This window comes from Juglans microcarpa x Juglans regia, chromosome 5S (assembly GCF_004785595.1).
Source record: "Juglans microcarpa x Juglans regia isolate MS1-56 chromosome 5S, Jm3101_v1.0, whole genome shotgun sequence".
NCBI classification, from domain to species: Eukaryota; Viridiplantae; Streptophyta; class Magnoliopsida; order Fagales; family Juglandaceae; genus Juglans; species Juglans microcarpa x Juglans regia.
Window position 1 is genome coordinate 14,558,531 of NC_054603.1, and position 13,462 is coordinate 14,571,992.

A 13,462-nucleotide genomic window follows, 5' to 3' on the forward strand; every position below is an offset into this window, starting at 1 on the left:
TTATTTTATTAAAATAATATTTTTTTATTATTTTTTTATCTCACTTTTCTTTACAAATTTAACTACTCAATTTTTTTATGTTTTGAATTATTATTCTAATGAATATTTTAAATAAAAATTTAAATTATTTTTAATATTTTTAAATTTTTTTTTTATATTTGCATAATTATTTAAATTATTTTTAAAATTATTATTTAAAACTACAACAAATATGAGTATGAGATAAAGTATAGATGATTGGAAGAATAATTAATTTAATTAAAATAAATAAAATATTAATAAAAGTGATTTAAGAGAATGAAGATTCATTTTCTAAATCCTTCTCTAAAATAGAAATCCGAATGGATGGAAATTTTGAAAATATTCCTTAAATTTTTCTTCAAATTATAAAAAAAGGTGATTTTAAAGATTCCAATGGGATGCTCCCAGGAATTATTGACGTGCGCGAATTGACATACTATAATAGTAATTTATTTAAGGAAATGCTTCGCGTCAACAAATTATTTTTTAATAACTTTTAATATCTTTTTAAAAAATATTTAAAATATAAAAAAAAATATATGAAAAAAAACTTGACGGTGTAGTTAAAATAGATATAATTAAGAGTTTTGTTACGTACAAACAAGTTTACGTACTAATCTGCGTATTAATATTGTTGCTTTCATATTCTAAATTTAAATTAGTATTGTTTTCAATAAAATTTACTTTTTGACCAATCATATTGAATGAGTCTACATATTAATGCGCTGAATCGCTTACAATTAGATTATTATTATAATCATTGTCGATGATTCGACATAATGTCTATGATTTGACGCGATGGACAATACAAATACAAATAATAACTCCTATATTCCATTCTCATTTTTCTTTTCTTTTTTTTCTTTTCCCTATTAGGAATTATTGAGGTGCGCCAATTGACATACTAGATTTTGTATGTCAATTATGTTATGAGATTTATTTTGAAATTATTTAATAACTATAAGATTCGTTTAAATACTTTGGGAGTATTTAATTTTGTCTAATATTTTTTTATAAAATTTTAATAGATATTCACTATGAATAATGCAAACCAGCTAAAAAATGTCTTATAAACAATTTATATGAGTGATGATATAGACAGCATTATTTTACAACTCTTTTTTAGAATTACTTGCAAAATAATTGTTTGTATCATTATTATGAACTAATGATATAGACAGAATCCCTCCTATAACTTTTTCTCTTTTACAATCGACTGTAAAATTGGACATAAAATAATTATATCGGTATCATTATTCTTATGAAAAGAAGTTATACAAAATTTCTGACAGATATGCTGGATGATCATCTTCTTCCTTCTTAACATCCACATCTAAGCCTTCACGCTCACTCTCATTCTTGACAGAATAGTAATTTTACATCTATATATACCTCTGAGTCTCTGACCGCTTTTCATCACATTAATTTTGGTATTGGTAGAAGTTCTCTCTGAGGAGTGAATTTGTTGAGGAAGTCGGTTCTGATCTTAATGCTATCTTGATGGCTCACATTCATTGCATATGGATTGGAAGAAATGCCTGTTTGTTGCATTGTTGATTGCTGAGATGTGAAGAATCTTTACTCAAAAGGCATATCTACAGATTTGAGATTTGTGTATTGGTTTTTGCATGGACATGGAAGCTACCCATCTCAACAAAGGCTCTGCACTAGATAGAACAACACTCTCCTGGCTGCTTCAGATTTTATTTGGTCTTGACCTGCTGTATTTGTTGCGCCTCTTTTATGACTAGGATTTTGTTTAGGAGCTTTCTCCTGTTTTGGTGGTTGGCTTGCTTGTGTTTCGTATGAACATGAAAAGGAAAAAAAGCGACAAGCAGAACTTTGTTCAAGTCATACTTTGGTTATCTGAATTATTTCTTGTTGAGTTGGGTAAGAAATTGGTTGAACAAACTATACAGCAAAATGCTGGCAGACAGTTTGATAAATTCAGACACATAACATAAAACTAAAACAAAGTACAGAGATATGTCAAAGATTGTACGGAAATACATCTTAGGAACTCTTCAAGAGTAATGGTATAGGGAGGTACCATTTGTACTCAAAGACCAGTTTTAAGACAAACCACCATAACTAATGATAAGATAGCTGCCATGTTCAGGGCAGGAACATGGCAGCATGTAAGAAAAACATTTATCCTGAGTTATGGACAAGGCAAACAAAATCTTAAATAACAAAGCCTAATTTTATTTGTATTTACCATAATAACAAACCCGTTTTCTCCTCAATACAACATTTGCATGACAACGAATGTGTCTTACTCACAGAAAAAAGTGTTCTGTACAGAACTTTTTGTATAAAGGTAGCTTATTGTCATCTAAACTGATATCGTATAGGAAGAACTGGGTCTGTCCTTTGTTTACCACAGAGAGGTCAAAAGGATCTGAATATTCACAGCTAGCATTGACATGGTACTCTTGCATGGATGCTTTCACTGAAGCACTGACTCATTTGGATCTCATTCTGCAGAGAATAATAATATTTAGAGTAAAGTTTAAGAACGTGATAGCACAGGGGAAGCGAAAGATGCTCACAAAGGTAAAGAATTAATTACCTTATACTGAGCCTCGTCGTAAAGGTTCGGCTTCATGAGTTTGTACTTGATTATTTTGGTGGTTGTCTAGTGGCATGTACTGTGACATGATAGCCATGATCTCTGAGTCCATGTAAGACTACAAAAAGGAAGAAACAATTTTTTAGCTAGTCTAATCCAGTATGCTATAGTTAACAAATATGGGCACAAATCCTTTCAAAGGAGTGTCTTTATATAGTACCCGAAGCCTGTACTTGTAGAATATATAACCGGCTATACCAGCTGCCACCACAGCTGCTATGACCACGAAGGTTAGAAACCACCCGAATCTTGATCCATTTCTTTCTGCCAATAGAAAAGCAAGAATCAGAACATGTATCTTCAGTTAATTGTTAACCACTCTTCTTATCAATGGTGGTACTGATAGACATCATTCAAGAACAGTCCCAAGGCAAGGGAAAACAGTAATGACAAATTGAGAGTTTTGGGAAGCCATATTTAAGCTGGGATAATATTAGTTTCGGTACGATGGAGAGAACAAATACTCTAATAGGGGTTACTGGATGTAATTTCTTGATTGAGTCTCAAGATTAGGATCAGTTCGTAAAGAAATATAACCTATAAAACTCCCATTTGGATAAGGTTAAGCATAAAAAAAAAATGAAACTTACAGCCTAGACATACAATAAACTCATGTAAGAAACTTAAAATTGTATATTGAACTTTCTAACATGCTAAATGTTTTTCTATCAATTATAATATCCATATTCGCCAAATTCTATACTTCCAATCTGAATTCGGAAAAGACATATAGTTGGTTTATTTACATCCTCCAAACTTTAATGCTTTATTCATTCCGATGTGCATAATTTTTGGAGAGATTAGACTGCACCACGAGTTTTAGTCCAGTAGAATTTTCACTTATTCCATCTCTAATGTCTTTTCACATGCCAGCAGATGTAGCCAATTGTTAAAGACCCAACCATTGACCCAAAAGCCTTAGGATAGTTGGATACTAATTTGGTTAAACATTTAACCCTCAGCATCATAACATTCCACCATGCTTCCGAATCCGATATCCACGGCGGCCCACTGTATTGACACTGACCCTGTGGTAGCCATTTCTCTTTTGGCTGCTTCACTCATCTATTAGTATTCAATGACTTAACACCATGCCCATACATAGTACCAGTGCATTTTAATCCAGACTATAGGTCCCCCTTCCGTAACTTGACCTCGTGGTGTGGTTTCAGCTCTGATATCAATTGTTAAAGACCCAACCATTGATCCAAAAGCCCTACGACTGTTGGATACTAATTTGGTTAAACATTTAACCCTCAGAATCATAACATAGCCACCAACATAGGTACTCAAGATATTGTGTCTGCAGAGGTTAGCAAGTCCAGCTCCATTGGGGAAAAAAGAAAAAAAAACATGGGCCACTTTTGAAGCTATTGAGTGCCTTGGCTTAAGAAACAAACCCCACTTCAGAACCATCAAGTAAGGGACTTCACTCCTTAATCACGTGAAATATAAAGTGCATATAACAGGAAAAGAAGATACTAATATTAGATTACACTATATTCAAGTGCAGGTGGCTCCTTTTTAATTTATTTTTATTTTTATTTTAGTAGATGAAAGTTATTTAGTTTTATGATTTGAGTTTTCTTCCTTACCAATACAAGTATCTTGTTCCTTTATGTACAGAAGGTCCCCTTTACACTTGCATTCATAACTACCCCAAGTGTTTTTGCAACTGCAACCATCACACTGACAAGCAAGGTGTTCCTTGCATTCGTTGATATCTGGTGCACAACCAAGAAAATAAAAGGTGATGAGTGCTAGAATATTAGATTCCAAAATACATCATAACAAAAAGAGCATATGCATAATTGGTGCCTTAAATAATCATACTGGGATTCAGGATCACCTTCGCATTTCAGACCATCCCCATGAAAACCTTGTGGGCAGTTGCAGCCTGAGAGTTCAGACTCCTACTTACCATATGAAAAGAAATTTAGTAAGATGGAAGAAAAAACGAGAAGTCTTGGGCTCCATTCTTATATTAAGTGCTAAGAAAATGCAAAACCACTTTTACGAGTAGAGAGAACTGAAGAAGCAAGAAACAGTTGGAAAAATGCACAAGATCAGGGAAGAGATCACTGAACTAAGCAAGCTGAGAAAGTTAATCCATTTTTACTTTCTGACCAGCATCCTCCATTATTTATTGAGCACCTTGCAGGTCCAAAAGCTGTCATGGAAGGAGTAAAAGTTAGAGGTCATGTCATGAGAAAACTCCATCCTAATTAGAAAAAACTTGTAACTCAAGGCAACAGCATTAACAATAGCCCTCTGCCGCTGGCATATGTGTGTCTCCAACTTCCACTTTAATTTCATAAATAAAAGTGCTGAGATAATCCAAACATATACATTTTCTGATACCGTCAAACAATAACAAACCCCCCTCCCCGTGAAAGGGACTTAGACACTCATGCTGATACTCCTAAAACTTATGAACAAGGTAACTTAGTAAATTGATCGACAGAGGAGGAAAAACACACCTTCACAAGATGTGTAACCATCTCCTCTATATTGAACACCTTTAACCATGGGGCACTCGCACACTCTTCCTCTAAATGTGTCCTGTCCAAATTCAAGACTTCTGTAACTAGAAAGTAGCTATCTATAGGGAAGGAGCTAAATGTAGTTAACCTATGTTAGAATGAGTGAAATCTCAAATTTTGTCTTTATACCTTGCAAGCAGTTACATTAGAGTATCTGTCCTGCCAACAACCACCATTATTTCCAGCGCATTCATTAGTCTCAATATCTGGTTAATACCAACAAGAAAAAGAAGAAGATAACAGTAAGCTTTTTCAAACACGATAAAAGTAATTATTGTAGAGTGAAATAATCAAATAAGCACACTAACCTCCACTTAAACAAATAGCAGGTTCAGTGGTTTCCTTAAATCCCGCACATATGGCCTTCAGCACAGCAGTTCTCTCCAATTTTCCTTCAATACGTAAAGTGAGGTAAAATTTTTAGCATCATGATATAGTAAATACCCTATTGATAACATCGAGACTTGGGAAAGAGATCATAAGCAAAGGACCATTTGGATGGGAAAAAAACATAAACACAGCAGGATGTGCACCAAAAAACAGGAAAAGGCGAGCTTATGAGTTTATGGGTTTTGCTACTTGCAAGTGTGGTGTGTCAACATACCATTGTGGGATCGATTATAGCTTTAAAAAGGTTAAAACACCTATACCTTTTCATCCTTGTGGGACCCACTTCAGTAGTGTGTTGTGTGTGTCAAACAAAGGCTTGTAAATGGATTCTTCTATAATCAGTGGTAAGTGGTGACCATTTGATGTTTCCATGTGCGGCCTAGCGTTCCATAAAGGAGAGCCAACATGAAAACCCAAAGAGATGTTTTTGAATCTCTGTCATGCCAATCTGGATTTTGAAATAAAATAATGGGAAAAAAGACAAGACTCTGGCATATGACTTACAAAAGTGCTCATATAAACCCAGCTTTAGGAAGCCCTACATATTTTTGGCTGTGGCCATCATAAATGCACCCATGAATTGCATCAATATACAAGACTTAGAGTTGAGAAACAATATTATTTTGTTTTGAAATTTGAATTGGAAGAGAAGAGTGTCAGGGAAAACTGTTATATGCAACAAACCTCGATACTGAATATTATTAATCACCAATGTTGGCAAGATGGTAACATCACCACGAGATCCTCGGCCGACCTAATGAGGAAAAACTGAATGGTAATTAGAAACATATGCTGCAAAAATATCAAACATATTAATCCAATTAGGCCATATGAATCACTTGGGATATCTGTTCTACTTCATTAAAAATTAGACTACTTTAAGAAGGATCTATGCAGTCCTTTTACAAGGGAAAATGGAAAACAAATAAGGAGCATGACCTGGAGTTCTTGTTCAGTTTTTAGCACTTCATTTTCCACATCAGCTAAAGGATCACCGATGCATTTTCTAATCTTCTCGATGGGAAGATCTGAGTCAGTCAGATTACAGCTATTAGAAACACAATTGGAATATAATGTACAAGAGAGCAACACCAGAGTGGTTCTTACCAAGCGATTTCATGACATTCTCAGCACATTCTTTGCTATATTTCTTCTCCTTCATGGAACACCTAATATGGAAATCAGTAACATAATCCCACCAAACCCACGACCGGTTGCTCTCCTTGGCAACTCTATGCACACAGAGCTGCCTCAAGTTCTCAAAGACCACATCCTTCCCTTGATATCCCACTCCAAAATCCTGCTCTGGATCCGGTGCACAATATCTTCCCTGGTTTATGCATTGGGACTTGCATTGACTGCTAAGGATGAAAGCCTGTGGGCAGTACCAAGTTATATAGTGGGGTGTGAACTGGGTGTAACCCCCCTTCTCAAGAATCTGAGCATGACCCTTGAAACTCTTCACAAAATTCATCTGCTCGTCGCAGCGAATCCCACATTCATCATTACTATTTGTCCAAAATTCATACTCAACTCTTTCATCAGGGTGGGGTACGGACTCTCTCCAGTCTAGTCTTATGACAACATCCTCACCTTTTTTCAAATATTGCTTCAAGCTCTCACCAAAAGACCTCTCTATTAAAGCTGAAGGAATCCCAATCTTCTCTACGTACGCATCTGAACTAGCACTCTCCTCAGGAGAATCCATAGTAATTAGAGGCTCATCGACGCTATCAGCCACTAAAACAGCTGCAGCTCCAGCCTGCTGCCCATTCCAGACTTTCAAGGCAAAGTAGCATTCTACAATTGCAGTAGAGAGAAAAACCATATATAATTCACCAAGTTTTTATCAACAGAGGTCATTCAAAAATGAAAGAATCATAGTGCATTTTAAACATCATTCATATTATACTTCTAAGTATTTGGGTGTTGAAATTTTCAACTGCAAGGCCTTCCATATCTCTAAGGGGCAGTGGCGGCCTCTCCTATAAACCCAAAATCCACGACTAATATGATATTGCCATGCCTATACTCACAGAATTAAGCCTTTGAGTTAAGAGTAATGTTAGTCATCATTTTTTCATAATCTCCCAATGTCGAATCAAATGATTGGCAGATAAATGAAAAACTTGTCTCCTTTTCTAATCATTTGATAACACTTTGCAGGATGATGAAATGATGATGGTCAGAAGGAGACTACTAGCATTTTTCTTTGACTTTAGTGGTGCTCTAGAAATTGTGTTAAGCTCTCACACAAGATACTTGCCAAGATGATATCCTTAACTTTCACAAACCCAAATCTTAAAAACTGGACCACAACAACTATAGCTAAAAGAATTGGGAAATAATCTAGCCACAAAGGGATTACACAAAAGCAATCTCACAAATTGGCATGTCTTAATGTAGTTTGTCAGATTATAAAGTTATTTTTTATTATAAAGTAAATCTAACGGATCAAATGAAGCCACGTCAGTTTATTAGATTGTTTTTGTGCAATTCCTTTGTGGATGTACTATGTAAGCCACGTAAAAAAAAAATTATTCAATCTAAGTTCCGCTGTTATGAACAAAACAACTACAGTTTAGGATTTACTATGTTATATTGAAAAATCTCTTCTCTTTGTTCAAAAGATCGCTTATGTCATCGAATTTACAGAACAAGAAACAAGGGAAAGGCCAAGGGATTGGGGATATAGTTTGATCTCCCAAAAGTAACATCAAAACAGTAATAAAGGAATGGTATATAGGACTTTAGCACCAAGAAATGGCATATAAGAGTGAAAAGGACAGAATCCCGCATCCAATTTTCACCAACTCAATTTTCCTCATCTGGAGTGGGCTAGGCATGATCCAGAGAATGAAAACAACAGATAATGAGGGAAAACAGGGAAAAGCAGAGTGAAAACACTGTATCTATGTTCAGTTCAAATCTAGAAAACTGAAAATAACCCATCATTAATAGTGATATGATTTAAGCCAGCACTCTCATCGAATTCAAACAAACTCAATTAAATCTAGCGTCTACCCACTATAAATTGCATGAAGCAATTCAGAACACCTAACAATGGCGAAGTCAGACGAATATCCCTCAGTCCAAATGCTTCAATACAGGAATCATCAATCAAAACCTTAACAGACATGTAACATGTTAAATTAAAGAATATTATCAATAGTCCATAGTCCATCAAAAGTCAAACTGAGAAACATAGAGGAGGGGGTGGGGGGTGTGATTACTGCTTAGATTCGCATACCTCCTCGGTCAACAAGAAGAACGGTGGGGCGAGGGAACTTAGACTTAAAAGGCTTATCACCTTCAAAGGCCTTGCATCCATTAGAACCTTTCTCAGGATACAACACAGAACCCACCATGAAGCCTCCATAATCTGGAATTCCGAAGTTCCCTATGGCACCGTCACGCCTTGAACGCAGATTCAATGGAGATAGAACAGCAATACTACCCTTCTCCACCACAAATCTTGCACCCACTTCATGATTCTCAATAACTGCTAACACCAAAACCAAAGCTATCAGCTTCCTGAGAAAAGGCATGCAAGTTTTTTTCTTCGTGGCCATCATCACAAGCGAACTCCAAGGAATCTGTATCTTTTGTGTTCTCCAAGGGGAAGATGTGGAAAGAGAGAGAGGGGGGAGGGGGAACGTGTGTGCGAAGAGACTTTGCAACGGTCATACAGGTGGAGAGAGAGAGAGAGAAATAGAGAAGAATAAGGTATTGACATGTATGTTGGGTATTCCATATTTTTGTTTGGACCAGGGGAGGGGTTACATTTCTCTATCTAACTGTGACGTAAAGGAAAGAACACTGAAAGGAGGGTGGTGGACGGAGTCATCCGAACTACCATTTCCATTCTGCAACTACCATCAACATTGATTGCTGCGGAACGTCCTTTTCTTTTTTCTTTTCTTTTCAATACATAATACATTTGAATAATATATTTGAATACATGCACATATATGTATATACACATATGTACGTACGTACGTATGTATTTGTGTATCTTCGTTGCTGAGGTAAAATGATGTTTTCATTCCATGAAGGGACAGCTTTGAAATGTCAAAGCTCTAATGTATGGCCATGATCAAGCAGCAGAACAATTGTTAAAGCTCTAATGTCAAAGCTCTAATGTTTGATATAATTGTTAAAAATATAATACAAATAATTATATCTATTCATTTCTATCAGTTTAAATTTTTGAGATATATTAAAAGAAATTCATCTTATATTTTCGTAAAAATAATAGCAAGTGGTTTATTAAAAATGATAACAAGCTTACACCTTAATGAAAGCTATATATGTAAATTTGTCTTATAATTTGTGCAAATATTTTCTGCTTAAGTTTCAATTGGGTGATGGATTGGTTGGGAATTTGGATGAACAAGCCATCCAAAACGACCAAAATAGAAACATTTTCTACTTTTCTTCATTTTCCTTTCCTTGCGCTTACAATAATTTTGCTCTATTTTTATTTTTTTTGTTACCGTAGGATTTATTTTAATTTTAGAGTTTTTGTTTGAATTTAAAATATGTTAAAAATAGATGCATAAAATAAGTCCTATAATAATCGTTGACCATTAATCATATCTTAAAAACTATCACGAATAATAATAAATATGTTGTAAAAATTACGAAATTTTTATTTGAACTTAAAATATACGAGAAATAGACAGAATAAAATAGGTCTTATAATAACTGTTGAAGGAATGCTATGCATCAATTACTATTCACTCTCACACCCTATACCTATAACTTTTTCATAGGGTGTGAAAGCGTTTTTTATAAAGTATGAATGTATTTTTCATAGAATGTTAGATGTGAGATGGTGAATAGTAGTTAGTGAGAATAATTTTTTTAATTATTGACCATTAATTATATCTAAAAAATTATCACGAATAATAATAATAAATATTATAAAAATTATTTTATGTGAGTAAGATCTCAGGCCATTCTACATATGGCCTGAGATCTTACCCACATAAATCGTTAGTCATAGATCTGGATGTTATCTCGAGTCAAAGCAATACGACAACTCAAAGAGAATACCACATATTCTGTATTCAGGCTTTTTTGGGACGTTGCTTAATTAACTATGATAGCATGCGCTTGACATTTTGTTTGTTTGTTTTTTTCTTTTCTTTTCTTTTCAATACTTAATTATGGATATTTTTAACATTTACCAGCTTGGAAGTTTGAAGCTTCTGTCAACATCGTAGGGACACTAGAGCATGAGAAATGCATCATCTACAAAAATATTTTATTAAAATAAATTTAATAAATTTAATAAATGATGTAAGATGATATGTTAAATTATAATTTTTTTTTAAATAAATCTAGCGTATAATATTAAGGTACGGTTTGGATAATAAGATAAGATAAAATTATTATAGATGAAAGTTAAAATCTGAATAAAATATTATTTTTTAATATTATTATTATTTTAATATTAGAAAAAGTTGAATTATTTATTATATTTTATATAAAAATTTGAAAAAATTATAATAATGAGATGAAATAAAATACTTTCACTAATCAAACCGAGTAAACCACGTCAATTTAAAAGATTTTTTGTAGAGCTAAAACTTCTGTAATATTTATTCCAAAAATGCTGACATGTCTTGCCGCAAGGTGAAAGTTGACGCTGAAAGGCAAGTTGAGAGTTTGGAGAGGCAATTAATTATACACTTACTACAATAATTTTATTATATTTTATATTTGTTTGTTTTTAATGCATATTGACATAAGTATGGTAGTCGTGACATGATCTCTCTCTCTCTCTCTGTCTCTATATATATATATATATAGTATATAGATAATATCAAGTCAACTGCACATATTCTAGGAGAAATGGACAACGTTTAGTTGTCAAGCCAAAATGCTTAAGCCCTAAGAAAAATTAATTTTGATAATGGAATTAAGCTCATACATACCCTTCATTGCAATCCATATCACTGCTGCAGATGAAAAGGCATATATATATATATATATATATATATATATATATATATATATATATATATAAAACTCATTGCTCAGGAAGCATCTGATTTGATAATCATACATCAATATTTAATTTTTGTTCATTTTCAAAGTCTTTTTCATTTAAAAATTCAAAAGTTTGTAAAAGAAATGAACAAAAATTACTTTTGTTGACAGTTATTATTCAATATGGTTATCAAATGGAGTGCTAAGTATCCTCACTATCACCACAAAATCAGACTCGTACATACAGTTTTTCCTGGACCAAAGGCTGGAGGAGCTCTCTGTTGCTTTGAAGATAAGCACCACAATCTTGTATATTGTATCTTGTTTGATTGCTTTGATTAGGCTTCAGCCTTCAGGTCTTCCTTCACTTGTACACAAAAAAAAGAGGGAAGATTTGGATATTTGAGTCAGAGCAAAGGCAGCTGCTACAAACAAAAAGTAGACAAGCAAGCCATGACCAATGTAGCAATTCTCACTAAGCTAAAGCAGTGCAGTTTTGAGTAAAATGATCGATGGAGAATCTGAAATGCAAGAAATCTTTATTTGCATGAGAACAGATAGTTGTTGTGGTCGAGAAAGCAGAGATGAAGGAAAACCTACTTATGGCTCATTGATCGCATGAAAATATGGTTTCAATTATTAAGAGCTTGCGGCGGAAAACAGAGTGAACAAGATTTGAGGGTAGAAATGGGAGGAGTGATGCATCTTATTATAATGTATTCGTTCAGTTTTATATATCAAACTATGGAAAGTAAAGCCAAAGAACATTACGTGGATTTGCTTCAAATATGGATTACGCAATATAGACCTGTTTTGCAGGACATTTCCATTTCAGAATCTCAGGAAAAATGGTCATTACATACCCTGGAATCTTTATAACCAGGGTTAATTGTAAACTTAAAAATACTGGCAACTAGATAGCTCCTTACATCTCCCGGTAGTTTGTTTTCTAGTGAGAGATTGACAGAAGTACCTAATTGCAAGTTTTTTAAAATTATGTGTTAATTTTGCACAAGGCTTGAATTGTTTAAGCAGGAAACTTAGATACTAAATTTTACAATTAACTCCCGAAACCAAGACAAAAATGATGAGAGTGTTGATAGGGTACTTATCATTTAGTAATTTTACTTTGTAGCACCACTAAGAGCACCAGTAATGGGCTCAACAAAACTAAATTATAGCTAAAGAATAGCTAAAGTGCAAGATAATGTGCAATAGTAGGCTCAACAAATGTACAGTAATTTTAACTTCAGATTAAATCATTGGCCAAATTTGTTGAGCCAAAGGGGCTGGCCAAATATTTTTTTTTTAGACTAAAATATTATCGTCCGCTACTTCTTCTCTCCCGCGCAGGTGAAAAATTCCAAGAAATAACACGGGCTGCCTTTCCTCATTTCATTTCCTCTCTTTCAGCTTAAACAACCAAGCACCGAAACAAAACTCACTCACGAAGGCCATCGACTCCCACCATCGCAACCACACGGAACGCCATCAACTCCCAATCCCAACCGCGGAACGCCATCATAACACTCGCAACAGTTAACACTACTGATGTGGTAAGCATGAACTAAATATAATTTTTTATTTAAAAAAAAATCAAAATTATAACCTCTAATACATGCCTGGCACATCAATTGTGTACGTCGATGTTTGAGTGGTATTCCAATTATCAGCATGACTCTAAATATTTGTGTATTCACAATCACTACTGGCTAGTTTATTATCAAGTTTTAGCACCAAGAATGCACTTCATAATCAAAGTGAAACATGCGTACAAATTGGAGACAAATGAGGAGCTATCCACATCGCATCAATTATCAAGAAAAGCATAACAACCAGGTTATCCCTGTGCACCACAAACCACCACATTCGAGGTCAC

At 34.1% G+C, this 13,462-nt stretch overlaps 1 protein-coding gene across 1 annotated transcript; it reads right to left on the reverse strand.

Moving 5' to 3' along the window:
- Nucleotides 1-2,209: 2,209 nt before the first annotated feature.
- LOC121267544 (vacuolar-sorting receptor 6) lies at nt 2,210-9,397 on the reverse strand. Its single transcript, XM_041171453.1, has 13 exons — nt 8,837-9,397; nt 6,694-7,386; nt 6,526-6,614; nt 6,271-6,340; nt 5,505-5,588; nt 5,326-5,402; nt 5,134-5,215; nt 4,741-4,823; nt 4,503-4,566; nt 4,249-4,377; nt 2,814-2,917; nt 2,594-2,711; nt 2,210-2,502 (listed from the first exon to the last, which is right to left on the reverse strand). Exons 1-12 carry the CDS (start codon nt 9,159-9,161, stop codon nt 2,595-2,597), a joined length of 1,917 nt encoding a protein of 638 aa, XP_041027387.1. The 5' UTR covers nt 9,162-9,397; the 3' UTR covers nt 2,210-2,502; nt 2,594.
- Between the last annotated feature and the right edge of the window lie 4,065 nt (nt 9,398-13,462).

What these genes read in the sequence shown, in the direction of transcription:
- LOC121267544 (XM_041171453.1), bottom strand. Translation starts at nt 9,161, where the DNA reads ATGATGGCCACGAAGAAAAAAACTTGCATGCCTTTTCTCAGGAAGCTG. An exon ending in TGGTTACACATCTTGTGAAG is followed by an intron (nt 4,824 to 5,133) that starts GTGTGTTTTTCC and finishes CTTCCATGACAG; the next exon opens with CTTTTGGACCTGCAAGGTGC. An exon ending in TAACTTTCTCAGCTTGCTTA is followed by an intron (nt 4,567 to 4,740) that starts GTTCAGTGATCT and finishes TATGGTAAGTAG; the next exon opens with GAGTCTGAACTCTCAGGCTG.